Source organism: Rhopilema esculentum, chromosome 10 (genome assembly GCF_057945365.1).
Source record: "Rhopilema esculentum isolate cy_ngs chromosome 10, ASM5794536v1, whole genome shotgun sequence".
Lineage (NCBI taxonomy): Eukaryota > Metazoa > Cnidaria > Scyphozoa > Rhizostomeae > Rhizostomatidae > Rhopilema > Rhopilema esculentum.
Genome location: NC_142824.1, coordinates 12,983,460 through 12,998,516, shown reverse-complemented (window position 1 = coordinate 12,998,516; position 15,057 = coordinate 12,983,460). Strand labels below are relative to the sequence as shown.

Below are 15,057 nucleotides of genomic sequence, written 5' to 3'. Positions count from 1 at the left end.
GGTTTTCGCAAGTGCACTACAGTCAAACCTTAGAATAGTAATTTATCTTCTGCGTTCAAACCGTTGAAATTGTGGGCGCGTTTGGACGAAGTGCTCTTGCCCGTTATAGGGATTCTGTCTGTCGTCTTTGCTTCTACAAGTACTGGTAAAATCAGTCAATTTAGAAGGTGTCAGATTTGTAGGGGTGTCTGATGTGTAGGGGTGTTAATTGATTGTGGTTTCGTGCATTGGATCAATGTTTCTAGTAAGAGATCACACTGCCGATTTTGTGGTCTGAGAATTTGCCAGTATTTGAAAAGACTGGCGGAATTGCCCACACGGTAAAGCCAAGGTATTTGCGCATTGAGGTAATCGAGGAATTAGATCGATCGATCTGACAACAAAGTAATTTAAGACCTTTGAAATAAGGATCAGTAATGAGGTCATCTGCATCATTTTAAGTACATTGAAAAACCACACGTGCTTCATGTTTTCGTGCAGTCTTCATTGCGCTACTTCTGATATTTTATATCAATATAGTTCTTTCCACAATCTGGTGAATACAGAAAGTAAACACGATTCCTGTTGCAATAAATTTATTTCATATAGATATCATATCATATCAGATTTCATATAGAGTCGCCGTTGATTGCAGCTTGCCGATTTCTTAACTTCACCGTTTTTATCGATTAAAAATTTACAGGATATCAACTCGTTTTTAGGGCACAATAGCAAGTTGATATATTTATTTTAAGTAAAACCCTTTTGAGTAGTATACGATGCAGAGGATCTCTTTGCCTATAGATCCAAGCCAGTAACGCCGATAAGCTTGAAAGCTACTATGAACTGCACTTGGTTCAGCACTCTGTGCATATTACTTATCGTAGGCCGGAATGCAGCGGTTGCAGAATCAATACGCTCAACCTTCGAATATGTACAATTTGATGACGATGCAAGGCAAAAAAGTGGCTCTGTGGTTAGCATGTTCCACAAAGCCTTCCACAAATGCAGCATCGATGAGATATGTGGGTTCGTAGTGTACGATGTCGAAAAGGCCATTTACCGAAGATATGGGTTTATGGAGGATCTGCCTACATCGAAAAAAGGCTTGGTAGTTTTTAGAAAAATCACATCGTTTGTAGGTATGTCAAAACACCTGATGATAATGTATACATTCCTCGTAGGAACATTATCATACAGTAGGTTCCCGTGAATAAGAAACCCCCTTATATAAGAAACAGGCCTCATTCTCTTCAAAAGGGGCTCCTTTTATAAGAAACAGTTTTCGGTCTGAAAGCAAAATGTTTCTTATTTTCAGGTTTGTCATAGTTTATTTCCGAATGGTTTATGGGAACCCACTTGTATTTGAAGAAACTAAGGAAAAGCTTGAAAGATATTCTTCAAGTTGCAAACATAAAAGTAAGGATGTGTAATTGAAAAATGCTAAGTACTTGCAGAATGCAATACAGCACGTTTCAATCATTACACTACACATAGAAATACATTTTTGGTGACACCCATTTTGCTATACTAGGTTAACCCAGAGGAATGGTAAAATGAAACAATATTCTTTATTCTCAAAAAGGAGTTTTAGGATGAAAAATTTGAAGAAAATGCATAAAGAGCACTGAAAATACTGACATGATTGGCAAGAACATAATGGCATGACCTTTGTTTGATAAGTTAATTTTTTTGTTTGGTTGTATTAGAATAATTTTAAAAACATTCTAACATTTTCAGAACATTTCTGTTTGGTTGAATCTGATTACAACAAGTTAAAAATTTTCTGGAACCCAAAAACTATTTCCTGTACTTTTTAATGGATTATTGATCTTAAATGCATAAAGCATATTAAAGATATGAGAACGTTGTACTGTGCAGTATTTATTGTATACTACTGCCAGTAATGTTCAATACACATGCCTGCACGTTACATTCACATAGCTTAACTTGACTTGGTTTAAATTGATGGTACCTATGTATAAGAAACTTTAACACTGATTATGAAAAGGTCTCTTTAAATAAGAAACCTTCTGAGGCTTCAATTTAAAAAATGATTTCTTTTTTGCGGGAATCTACTGTCTCATCGAGTCTAAAGCTCATGGAGCACTAATGAATCAAAGCTAGTTTCTAAAGTTAAAAAATGAAGCTAATAACCGAAAACAGATTCCAGAAAAAGGTTCCGTGTTCATGTCTAAAAACCTTTAGTTCGGAAAAATTCGTCAAAAATTTTGAAATCAAATAGAAATGGCCTAACAAAGCTGTTTGTAAAAATTGAGTTCCTACAAATCGGGGAAGTTAAGCTGTCAATAGATTTCATTACCGATCTAAAGTCCTGTATATAGAGACGGTAGACCTGAACAGCAAGTGCCATCGAGCACCAAACAAATGTTAAAGAGAAAACTTCCACGCTGTATTTGTAAAAATTACAATACTTGAAACAACTGGGATCGAGTCCGGGTAAATATTCAGTAACGATGATATTCAGAATATTGGGCAAGCATGGTCTTTTTGGTATTAAGAATTCTTGATCTGCGTAGAGAAAGTATTTAATTTGGAAAAGCGACGAGCAAAGTGTATTTTAATAAAATTTATCTGCTTATTGTGAATTCACTTTTTATGTCATCTTTCAAATCATCTTTTATCATCTTTTATGGTCATCTTTTATGATCATCTTTTATGGTTCCATGAGAGGTCGCTGACTACACGGGTCTGTCTTTCAAGCCCCTGACATGACCAAACTTTCTCTCTTAGTGAGGAAAGTCAACATCTCTCCGTAATAGCCTACTACGTGCCTACTTGGCTTTATAAGAGTGCAGACATACTTTGGACCTTTACACTTTGTTTCTTTGCTTTTAGATATCAACGAATGTTCCAGCAAACCATGCCAAAATAATGGCACATGTTTGGACAATGTTAATGGTTACGCGTGCGTTTGTGCTCCTGGTTATAATGGTGTGAACTGTGAGCTTGGTAAGTAACATGGCGCCCGTCAAATTTTCTTAAGATAGCAGAGAGTGGGGTTTTTCCTTGATATTGATAAACGCCAATGTTTCAAAGCGGACTTACGGATATCGTCCAAAACTTAATTTTTTACCTCATTCTTTTGAACTTTGTTCTTTATATTTTTGCTTTTAGATATCAACGAATGTTCCAGCGAACCATGCCAAAATAATGGCACATGTTTGGACAATGTTACTGGTTACGCGTGCGTTTGTCCTCCTGGTTACACTGGTGTGAACTGTGAGCTTGGTAAGTAAAATGGCGCCCGTCGAATTTTCTTAAGATAGCAGAGAGTGAGGTTTTTCCTTGATACTGATAAACGCCAATGTTCCCAAGCCGACTTACGGATGTCGCCCAAAGTTAACTTTTTACCCCATTATTTTGATCTTTATTCTTTATTTCTTTGCTTTTAGATATCAACGAATGTTCCAGCGAACCATGCCAAAATAATGGCACATGTTTGGACAATGTTAATGGTTACGCGTGCGTTTGTCCTCCTGGTTACACTGGTGTGAACTGTGAGCTTGGTAAGTAACATGGCGCCCGTCGAATTTTCTTAAGATAGCAGAGAGTGAGGTTTTTCCTTGAAATTGATAAACGCCAATGTTTCAAAGCCGACTTACGGATTTCGCCCACAGTTAACTTTTTACCCCATTATTTTGATCTTTATTCTTTATTTCTTTGCTTTTAGATATCAACGAATGCTCCAGCGAACCATGCCAAAATAATGGCACATGTTTGGACAATGTTAATGGTTACGCGTGCGTTTGTCCTCCTGGTTACACTGGTGTGAACTGTGAGCTTGGTAAGTAAAATGGCGCCCGTCGAATTTTCTTAAGATAGCAGAGAGTGAGGTTTTTCCTTGATATTGATAAACGCCAATGTTTCAAAGCCGACTTACGGATATCGCCCAAACTTAATTTTTATCCTATACTTTTGATCTTTATTCTTTATTTCTTTGCTTTTAGATATCAACGAATGTTCCAGCGAACCATGCCAAAATAATGGCACATGTTTGGACAATGTTACTGGTTACGCGTGCGTTTGTCCTCCTGGTTACACTGGTGTGAACTGTGAGCTTGGTAAGTAACATGGCGCCCGTCGAATTTTCTTAAGATAGCAGAGAGTGAGGTTTTTCCTTGAAATTGATAAACGCCAATGTTTCAAAGCCGACTTACGGATTTCGCCCACAGTTAACTTTTTACCCCATTATTTTGATCTTTATTCTTTATTTCTTTGCTTTTAGATATCAACGAATGCTCCAGCAAACCATGCCAAAATAATGGCACATGTTTGGACAATGTTAATGGTTACGCGTGCGTTTGTCCTCCTGGTTACACTGGTGTGAACTGTGAGCTTGGTAAGTAACATGGCTCCCGTCGAATTTTCTTATGATAGCAGAGAGTGAGGTTTTTCCTTGATACTGATAAACGCCAATGTTTCAAAGCGGACTTACGGATTTCGCCCAAACTTAATTTTTATCCGATACTTTTGATCTTTATTCTATATTTCTTTGCTTTTAGATATCAACGAATGTTCCAGCGAACCATGCCAAAATAATGGCACATGTTTGGACAATGTTACTGGTTACTCGTGCGTTTGTCCTCCTGGTTACACTGGTGTGAACTGTGAGCTTGGTAAGTAAAATGGCGCCCGTCGAATTTTCTTAAGATAGCAGAGAGTGAGGTTTTTCCTTGATATTGATAAACGCCAATGTTTCAAAGCCGACTTACGGATTTCGCCCAAAGTTAACTTTTTACCCCATTATTTTGATCTTTATTCTTTATTTCTTTGCTTTTAGATATCAACGAATGTTCCAGCGAACCATGCCAAAATAATGGCACATGTTTGGACAATGTTAATGGTTACGCGTGCGTTTGTCCTCCTGGTTACACTGATGTGAACTGTGGGCTTGGTAAGTAAAATGGCGCCCGTCGAATTTTCTTAAGATAGCAGAGAGTGAGGTTTTTCCTTGATACTGATAAACGCCAATGTTTCAAAGCCGACTTACGGATTTCGCCCAAAGTTAACTCTTTACCCCATTCTTTTGATCTTTATTCTTTATTTTTTTGCTTTTAGATATCAACGAATGTTCCAGCCAATGTGGAGGTGAATTGGGATGATGTCGGACTTCGAGCTAGCTAGATAACATACGTTGAAGTGCGAGGGGGCTGATGGCTTTAGCCTCCCTAATAATTTTCAAAAACTGTACTAATAACAGTAGAATATAATCTTGCTTTTGGATTTTTGCTTGTTAGCCCCTCCCTCACAAACAACTTTTTCCATTCCAGTCCGTAAAATGCCCCGATTTTCCTGCATCATGCCCCCAGAAAGCATACGTCAGTTGTATCGTCAGTTTTCAATGCAAGCACAAAGTACAGCAATTTGATATTCATGTAACCAAAAATCAACGTAATACAAACATCAATATATGCGAACACATGGAGTTATGAAAACATCAAAGTGTTTAAATTTTCAGCTAATTGGAGAATCGAGTTAATTCATGATAGCGCTTGATCAAAATAATTCCTTTTGTTGTACTTATAAGGGATTGGGCAATTGCTACTTTGAGGCTCCTCAGTGAAAGTCAGTAAAAATACGACAAATAAAATTATTATTCTTGGACGATATTGGCACAATAACGTGTGCATAACTTGCTATACAGGCAATACAGATAGTTGATTACTGAGAAAACGCAAGAAAATGTTGCTAAAAACGAACGAGCTACTAAATAATCGCACCTCTACGAGGGCGACTTATGGTTATTTTTCAAACCCGTTGAGAAATTTCTCAAAATTCAGACCGCAAATGCCGGGAACTTCTTCGCACAAATATGGAAGTTTCATATAAAAAAGAAGCCACAAAAGTGCTTTTTAGCCTCCTTGTGTACATTTTGCATATCGAAAATGAGACATATGCGATATTGCAGACAGTCAGGCATGCTTTTGCGCAAGCCTACGAGCGCTGCACTGAAAAACTGTTGATTGTCGGGGACCTGCTGTATCAGAATCCAAAAAGCCGGTTCGAAACTTGACGAAAACAGAAAAACAAGTTATGCAGTGCAATGATAAAGGATTTAATGTGCAAGAATCGCGTGTATTTTTCTATGCTCAAAAACATGTTTTAGAGGGGAAAATTGTAAGAAATTTGATGAAATTTGTCCCTGACGCAAATCCAAAACAGTGGGCGTTTCGAAGCAAAGCACTTTTCTACATGGCTCGCGAGAGAAGTGACTTATTCAATTCGTACACAACGCTGTATTGATATTCGTCAACAATTCTGCGTTCATTTTCGTCAACATACTGCATTGATGATTATTCAGCAATGACAATTTTCACCAGATCTATTAATTTCCTCTGTTTTGATTTTAGTTTTATGAAGGAGTGCAACAGCCATTTATACAAAAATTGGACAGCTTACTTGGTGATAAGAAAAACAGATAAAAATGTACTTGCACTGGATAACAATGCGCTCAACTGACAGTTGTTTTGTTGTTGTTGCTGCACCTGTTGCTGTTAAGTTTTAGTTGTTAATGCTGTTGTTGTTGATTTTGCTGTTGTTGTTGCTGCTTTTACTGCTGTAGTTGTTGCTGCCGATATGGCTGCAAGTTGTATTGTATGATTAGGTGGTTTAAATCTGCTGACATGTTTCCTTCATTACCCTAAGTTTTATGGCTGTATATTGCAAGCTGGTTTCAATTGAATTTATTAGATATATGCATCAGATTTAGAAAAATTTGATCGTTGTTCCTTTTCACTCCTCTATTTAAAAACAAATGCTACTTAATCGCGCGCGACGGAGGAGAGTGTCTATGCATTCATTTGCTGGTCACTGTCTATGTATCTTAAAACAAATATGGCTTCATTACCGCTTTTCAAAACATTCGCATAGCCTGTAAATTCCCTGATCACATGCATCATACCTATATTGATTACCGATTCAGTAAATGAGCCCACATTCTATCGTAACTTGACACTAATGTCGACGAAGTGCTTTTGGAATGATCACAGACAGATGTTTTTCATATATCCTGTTAATTACTCAAAACGAAGCCAATCGCTCTTTAAACATTGTACATGTTCACAGATATATACATAAAACTGAAGCCAACAGCTTGGTCACTAAATTACCAAAAGGCAAATGTAAGAAAAAGACAAACATCATATCAAATTTTCTTATAATGCAACGTTTGGCATAAATTCAGGAAGGAGAAATAGTTTCTATTGTAAAAACATTTTTGCTAAGGTTTACAGTTTCTCCTAATAGGTTGGAACCTCCCATGCTTCCGTTATAGCAGTTGGGGTTCCTCGGATGATTCGCTCTAGCATGCCCTCATCTTCGTTGTACTGAAAATCAATGCATCCCTGATCTTTGCTTGGTTTTGAAAAGTAGTTACAGAAGAACTTGACTGAAAAAGAAAGTAAGTTCAGCATTAAAGATTGATCATATTGATACTACGCAAATTCAATACCGCAGAGAAAATAATAAAATGTTGCTCCCCCTCTTTTCCCGGTCACAATTAAGATAAGGTAGATCTAATATGATATGCTAACCAACAAGGGCACGACCATGTAATGCATGGCTGGGCGGGCGGACGCAGAGGGGGGCTGGAGGCTGTATCCTCAAATAAATTTTACCTGTATTATACTTAAAAAAACTAGAGGGGTACATTAATCGTTCTTTTGTCATCAGGTGATACTGTATAACATTAAATATTAAAGAAACTAATTTAGTTCACAATCTAATTATGATCGGAGACATAACAGCTTTCATGTCATCTAATCTAATCATGTCATGTGATTCCTTATTTTTGATTCCCTATCAACTTTACATACACAACATGAAATTAACGGCTATTATATCAAGACAAAATTGCAAAACTTAAACTTTGGAAATTCTTGGTCCTGCTCAGCAGGACCAGCAGGACCTTTGGCTTCGCCACTGTCTGATTCTGATTCTGTAGACACGGAAGTTTTTTGGTAAGGTCGCTCCACTTGGAAAAGATTAATCCTAGGTCGGCTTGGTCCTCATTCAGTCTAGCTGTACTGATGAGCCCAGATATGGGGCGAAAACGGTTTACAGCCGACTGTTTGAGGTGTCAGTGGCTTTCTTAACTTCTACAGCAACTCTGTTGGATGGCATACAGTCCGCCAAAACCTCAGCAGTGCTTTGCGTTGCGGTTCTTGGTGATATTGCTTAAAGAGACTACTTCTTTTCACACAAAGATTAATCCGTCCTCATTGCGTGCTTTGTACAGTTTTGAGTTTATTTATGCCTGGCATGGGGAAGTTTTCACTGGCGAAAGGAGATTTTGTGTTATGGAGTCGACTGGCTACATGTATAACGAGTACGTTAAACCTGGTAATTTGGAAGACAATGGTCGCTAGATTTTCAGAGTAACATTCGACACGAGATGTTTTCAAGTTTCGTGGGCCTACTAATGTCAATAAATGCACTGGACTTGGGTGATACCTGCGATTTGGCTCTGGCAAATAAATAATGTTCAGGACGTTTGCAGAGTGAAACTTTTATTTGGACAAAACTTTCAAAGTGAATCTTTTCAGTGTAGATTTTCAGTTCCTTATCAGCTTTCAGATATTTCCGGGTAATGTTTACTTGCTTGGGTATTCCCCTGATTTCAAAAGGGTTTCTTCGGAGTAAAATACAAGTTTACACGCTGATTTGGTTTAGCTATTAAATAATATTAATTATTATTAATGCAGGTTTTTATGAATATTTTTGTAAATTTGTTCTATTTGATTAGTTCTGAAAATTCATTGCAATGATGTTTTTCATTTTTCGCGTGGCCTGGTTTGTCGTCGTATACCATAAACAAATCGAGAGAGACGACTCGAATTTTTGCCTGATTATGAAAGGAAAACCATTTCAATACGCTTAAGAACTTTAAGTTGTTTCTTGCTTTACGCTTGGCTAAGAAACAACACAAATGATTCTTTAGTATCAATTGAAAACTCTGATAAGGAATAAACAGCAGTTTGACAACGTTTTAAATAAAAGCCAATTTAATGTGCATGTCGACTGCTCAAATGAGAAGGGAGCGAATATCCTTAAAAACTATGGGTGTGGTCACGAATGATATCTCCAACCACACCCTTATGTGCGACAGTCAGAATACTTTCTAGATCCGTCCCTGGAATAGATCAAGCCCAAATAATGTAAGCTCAAAGAACCTTCAGTTTCAACGCAACTTTAGAATATTCATATGTAGAATAAAACTTAATAACAATACGGCCTGAATTCATGTTAAATGTGTTTACAATAGCGATAATGCATACAGCAAATGTATAGTTTATGATGAAATTATGCTAGATAATAAGTTACGCATTAGTTTTAGTAAAAAATATGCCATGTGAATGTAGTTGTTTGTAAAATGAAAATGGTTTTGCCAAAGCTCTATCTCGATCCCTATCCTTATCCACAAGTCCTAAAAGAATCAGAAAGCTGGTGAAACGGTGGTAACCGGGGGAGAGGGTGTCAAAAATTCATATATTTTTGGAGCTGTCATGGTTTGTATGACCCCTAAAAATATGTGCAAAGTATAGTAAAACATTAGATTATCAGAATATAGACATCACCTGAACCTTTTCTTTCCTAGAACAATACCTATAACAATAGAGAATGATGCCACTAAAACTGCAAATGCTAATTCTGAACGATTTTTAACGGTGACCTACCATGTTTTTATGGATGGATTTATGTATTTGACGGTGTAGATTCAAAAAGTAATGTTTAAAATTCCCGCCAGAAGTTTCTTCGTTCATATTTGTGCTAAGAAGTGATTTTTTGTCCCAATCGGGAGACATCTTATTGAAACTTCTGCCAATCAGGAGAAATGTCTCCCGATCAGGAGAAATATCGTTTATTTCTCCCGAACGGGAGACAAATGCTTATATCCCTAGCTTTGGATGTTGAGCTGTTTTTTTCCTGCAATGAAATTGTATTCAAAGTCTCTGCCCCGAGGCACAAAAAGCCTCGGGGCAGAGACTTCTTTTTCGGAGTTCAAATTCCTTCTTGAGATAAGATGTCTCTCTCGAGAAAATTCCTTGTCCTCTGACCTGAGCCATAACCGGTAGAAGATGAGACTCCCGTGGGTGAAGCGAACAGAACATTTTCGAACTTGGAAGTGGTGAAGCATAATTTTTAAAAGAAGCATAATCTCAGCAGTATAGTAATTGGCTACTTCTAGTTTCAAAAGATAATTTTTTTGAATAGGTGTAAATGATGAGTGTACATGAATGTAAGTGATAATATGAAAGGTGTATTTGGTAGATTAGAGTTCGTTGCCGACACGATATGACAAGGAACAAAGTATAATTTCATACCTTTCTTAAAAACTTTCATCATCTGTTCACATTGTTTTTCCGTTCTTGTACATAGAGATCGGCAAGGAGGCAAGGCACCATATGGTTTTACAACTGGGGGTGCATAAATAGCACATGTGTACGGCTTTACCAGGTCAGAACATCCACTCGAACTTAAAATTTGCAGTGCTTTGTACCGAGAATCCTGTTTTACAACAGATTGCTGGGTTTGTTTCATAAAGTTCACCTTTGATGTGTTTTTGTAACCAAGGCTTTTACAGAAGTGAAGTTGCAGAGGAACCTCCTCTTGAAGCATCTTCACAATGTCTTGGGAAACCTTCGTTGATTCAGCAAATGAAACTGCTGCAAATAGCCAGATGAAAGCACCACACCACGCTGAGAGGAAAGCCATCCTTGTTTGTCACGTTAATGTCGATCACGAAATGTTTGGGAGCTGAGGTATCACACTTATTGTCTGAGACAGGATTTATTTGAGCCAATCAACGTCGAGGGGCAGGAACGCATGCGTATTCTAATGAATTATCCCTACAAAATCCCCGGCCATCCTCAACTCTGCTCAACACCTAAAGCCAGGGAACACAGCAAGATCTCGCAAACATATTGAGAACAGTAATTTTAGCAACTTAAATAAGGTTGATCATTTTCTGAGGAGTTTTCAGAAATATTGAAAGGACGTATTTGTAGATATAGTTAAACGGGAAGATCAAAATTCGAAGCTTTCCTTTCCGCCTTGAATAATTGAATTGAAGGTACGTTTTCTGTTGTTTTAGTCGATTAAAATGGCCTTGGTATGGCTCTAGTGTCGGAGGTCAGTTCAAATCAGGTTGTATTGTTTACATAAAATGTCTAATCTACGCGAACACTTAGGCCGCGTCATAAAATTCTCGATGTTTTGGCTTACCTTTGGAAGTAAAGTGAGCCTTAATACAAACGAAAAACATAAAACAACAGAGAATTCAGGCAGGTTTTCAGTATGAAAGATATTTCTGCTATGATCAAACTTCTATGCCTCTTTGACTCTGAATATATAACACGCATATGCAATGGCCCCAAAACGTGGGTACTCATTTCACATTCAAGAAAAGGACACCAGTTAAATAGAGCATTCATGACAGGGGGTAGCTTGCACCGACGGAAATTTCAGAAATCTGATATTCTAGGGATGGCCAGAAAGAAACTGCATCTAAAGTAGATTTGACCGAAGAAAAATCCGAGGCAAATTTTCAAGCTTTCTTTTATCACTATGTCTCATAGCATAGCACAATGTTGGGCGAGTTTTCGCAAAATACAAAAACCTCTAGCCATTTTGTATTTTGCGAAAATTCTTAAATTTTATCGAGTCTTTTGATGCCTACTCAATTAACAAGATTTTAAATACAGTCCAAAGCCTTTCCATAAATTTACTAAGATAGAAGCCAACATTTCGACAATGTTGGGCGAGTTTTCGCAAAATACAAAAACCCCTAGCCATTTTGTATTTTGCGAAAATTCTTTAATTTTATCGAGTCTTTTGATGCCTACTCAATTAACAAGATTTTAAATACATTCCAAAGCCTTTCCATAAATTTACTAAGATAGAAGCCAAAATTTTGACAATGTTGGGCGAGTTTTCGCAAAATACAAAAACCCCTAGCCATTTTGTATTTTGCGAAAATTCTTAAATTTTATCGAGTCTTTTGATGCCTACTCAATTGACAAGATTTTAAATACAGTCCAAAGCCTTTCCATCAATTTACTAAAATAGAAGCCAACATTTCGACAATGTTGGGCGAGTTTTCGCAAAATACAAAAACCCCTAGCCATTTTGTATTTTGCGAAAATTCTTTAATTTTATCGAGTCTTTTAATGCCTACTCAATTAACAAGATTTTAAATACATTCCAAAGCCTTTCCATAAATTTACTAAAATAGAAGCCAATATTTCGACAATGTTGGGCGAGTTTTCGCAAAATACAAAAACCCCTAGCCATTTTGTATTTTGCGAAAATCTTTGACATCACCCCCGTCCTTTTCCAGCCACGCGGGTTTTACCGGGAAGGAAGCAGAAAGGAAAGCGAAGGAAGCAGGAAAATAGGCCTTATGGATAAAGGCGTAAATTACTCCTAAAACAACACAGAACACGCAGAACGTTGGGTATTTACCAATTGCCAATTAGCAAGCACCGGAATGCTTACTGTTATCGTCTTTCGCTGGAATTAGGCTGTTCATGACTTTGGTGTGGTTGGTTTTTGCAATCATGTAAACACACATTTGTTTGTCTCCATGGAATATTTTTTAAAGCTACAAAGTTACAAAAGCTACACACAATCGGCTGAAGGTGCGGGCACATTCTTCACTGCCATAGAAAATTCAATTTGTAACATTTATTAGATTTATCTCATCAGTCTTATGAACAAAACAAATTTTTAAATTTCCTTAAAATTGATCCCGGGCGGCTCAGTCAGTTGGTCAAACGTATAACATATGAGTTCAGAAAATTTAAAAAAAGCTAGAATTCTGGGATATAGAATCTTGAAAATAGAGTTACATTCTAAACAGTCAGAGGAAGCACAAAAAGGGCAGGAATTTACTGATATGATGTTGCAGATAATTCTTTAGGTAAATCAATTGCATATTGAAGTACAACAAATTTTGCAGTACGTCTAGCCTTGTATATTGTTCTAATCCTTGTGTAATAGTGCTAGGATTTCGTTTGTTTTGCATCCTGTAACCTTAGTAATTTTATCACCGTTCGCACATTCGATTGTTTATAATTCCTTTTGTTTTCTAATTGCACCTTTAGATTCATTAACTATTTCTTTTGGGATTTTTAGTATCATTATTCAGTTTATGTAATTAATCTTGGGACTAATATATTTTGTATTCACCCATTATTATGTAAATTTACGTAGCTATGTAGCATTACAATAAGTTCTTGTTTAGTTATATTTTGGGCGTGTTACATATAGAGTTAGTTTTCGAGTTCGTTGGAGCTGAAGTTGGAAATGGAATTCGGTTAAAAGCGATTAGGTTAAGTTTTGATATTTTGTATATTTAGGTTCTCGACGTTTCACTTATGTGGCAAGATGCTTGTAAAAGATCTTGTCGACATGAAGTATGGATTTATAGAATACGTATTTGGATTTATGGAATCGCGCGTGATGATTTATTGATTGTGCATTACTATAGTATAGTTTGAATGGACAGTGCTTGTGAAAGACTGTACCTGTTATTAAGAGAACGAATCGACGAAACCACGGGACGACCGTAGAGAAACATTGTGAAGTTTATAACCTTTTGCGGAAAGATCACATGATCGGAAAATGGACGTTTGAAACATTATTTATTTGTCTCTTTGTCTCAATTCTCATTGAAGAACTAGTTTATATCGACGGTAACGATAGGGTGGATGTATTCGTTTTGACAAAAATAACCCTATTACACTAGATAAGAAATTCAAGTCTTTGTTTAAGGCTTTGTTAGCAGGTACTCATTTCAGGGACAAAGCTTTTCCATTTCTTCATAAAAAACATTGAACACGATGTTGTGAAGCAAGCAATATGTCGCAGCTATAGTTTTACAGATGTCTGATTTTTTCAATAAATATGTCAAGAACCATAAGGGATTGTTGTTAAAATCAAATTTAGTGAACTCTGCTTTTTAACTTGCTTAGTCATAAGTTTAAGAAAAAGAATGGCTCTAACATGCTCAGTGAAAAGCAGAGTTCACTAAATTTGATTTTAACAAAAATTCCTGCTCAAGATTGAATATTCTCAGTGAGAGGAGTTACACAATTTTGGCAAAGGCACAGAATAGGGTACATTTTACTCAACCCAGAATCAGAGATAGGGGTCCAGTTTTTACTTTCAAGAACACACACGATATACATTTGACCGACTGACTGTGCCCACCGGGGACTTGATCGGACCTTTCACTAATGATTTTGTTGCTGAAGACATACTAAGGAAATTTTCTCGCGAAACTGGCAGTCTCCTTCGCAGTTGATATTTTTCATCACAGGAGCTTGCGCTTCTTGCATCAAGACCAAGTAAAAATTTAAGTAATTTTCAGTGAATGGTCCTCCAACAATGTCCAGAGTTATGTTATTTTACTTAGTTTCTAAAGGCAGAATATCTGGCAGTGAAAAAATACACGCAATTTATTTTTCGAAAAGGGGCACTTGTCTATACTTTTCGCAAACAGGGGGGGCCTGTGCCCCCGTGGCCCCCGTGGCCCCCTGGCTCCAGCGGCCCTGTACTTTCATGATAATATTTAAACAATCTCCGATTTTCAGCTGAAAGTTCCAAAACCTATAACTAGGGGAAATTGTCAAATATTCTGTAGAGGTGCAAAGGAGGGTCTCCTGCAAGCAATTTGAACAAAACATTTTGCGATACACCCATTATATTAGCTTGAAATACATTTCAGAATATTTCTTACAATCGTTTGCTTGAAGTCGTCAAAGACGTTTTAGTTTTGTCTGAAATATAAACTCCCCCTCACTGAGGTGCTAATTTTATTGCATATTTGCACTTTACCCATGCACGAACTTTCCGAGCCTCGCCCCCCCCCCCTCCATTGCTAAGCTACTGATAAGAAGATAAAAAGTAAAATCTTTGCGTTACTTTGTTACTACTGGCTACCAAAAAGGACACAGAGATATTGGGAGGGGGGAGGGTGTCACACCCCTATAAATTTCCTGCAAAATCCGTCCCTGAGTACATTGCAAACTTGCAAAAAGTACAACAGATGTT

General features: G+C 37.2%; 2 protein-coding genes across 9 annotated transcripts; one reads left to right on the top strand and one right to left on the bottom strand.

The window, feature by feature from the left end:
- Nucleotides 1-83: 83 nt before the first annotated feature.
- LOC135686894 (uncharacterized) lies at nt 84-13,455 on the top strand. 8 transcript variants are annotated; one of them, XR_016144121.1, is made up of 11 exons: nt 84-1,121; nt 2,839-2,952; nt 3,118-3,231; nt 3,396-3,509; nt 3,674-3,787; nt 3,951-4,064; nt 4,229-4,342; nt 4,506-4,619; nt 4,784-4,897; nt 5,062-11,074; nt 12,341-13,455. XR_016144121.1 is itself a non-coding variant. In XM_089110468.1 (11 exons), exons 1-11 carry the CDS (start codon nt 821-823, stop codon nt 6,359-6,361), a joined length of 1,251 nt encoding a protein of 416 aa, XP_088966594.1. In that variant the 5' UTR covers nt 84-820; the 3' UTR covers nt 6,362-8,765. The 8 variants fall into 8 exon arrangements, 7 of the variants coding, with proteins under 7 accessions (XP_088966594.1, XP_088966597.1, XP_088966595.1 ...); XM_089110468.1 differs by lacking the exon at nt 12,341-13,455 and having other exon boundaries at nt 5,062-5,091; nt 6,354-8,765; XM_089110471.1 differs by lacking the exons at nt 4,784-4,897; nt 12,341-13,455 and having other exon boundaries at nt 5,062-5,091; nt 6,354-8,765.
- LOC148959305 (frizzled-2-like) lies at nt 7,143-10,716 on the bottom strand. Its single transcript, XM_089110475.1, has 2 exons — nt 10,326-10,716; nt 7,143-7,390 (listed from the first exon to the last, which is right to left on the bottom strand). Exons 1-2 carry the CDS (start codon nt 10,714-10,716, stop codon nt 7,242-7,244), a joined length of 540 nt encoding a protein of 179 aa, XP_088966601.1. The 3' UTR covers nt 7,143-7,241.
- Nucleotides 13,456-15,057: the final 1,602 nt, after the last annotated feature.

Excerpts from the sequence above, each read along its gene's own strand:
- LOC135686894 (XM_089110468.1), top strand. The coding sequence starts at position 821 with ATGAACTGCACTTGGTTCAGCACTCTGTGCATATTACTTATCGTAGGC. Across the intron at positions 1,122-2,838 it reads AAAAATCACATCGTTTGTAG|ATATCAACGAATGTTCCAGC; the intron begins GTATGTCAAAAC and ends CTTTGCTTTTAG. Across the intron at positions 4,065-4,228 it reads TGGTGTGAACTGTGAGCTTG|ATATCAACGAATGCTCCAGC; the intron begins GTAAGTAACATG and ends CTTTGCTTTTAG.
- LOC148959305 (XM_089110475.1), bottom strand. The coding sequence starts at position 10,716 with ATGGCTTTCCTCTCAGCGTGGTGTGGTGCTTTCATCTGGCTATTTGCA. Across the intron at positions 7,391-10,325 it reads GATGAAAGTTTTTAAGAAAG|TCAAGTTCTTCTGTAACTAC; the intron begins GTATGAAATTAT and ends TTTCTTTTTCAG.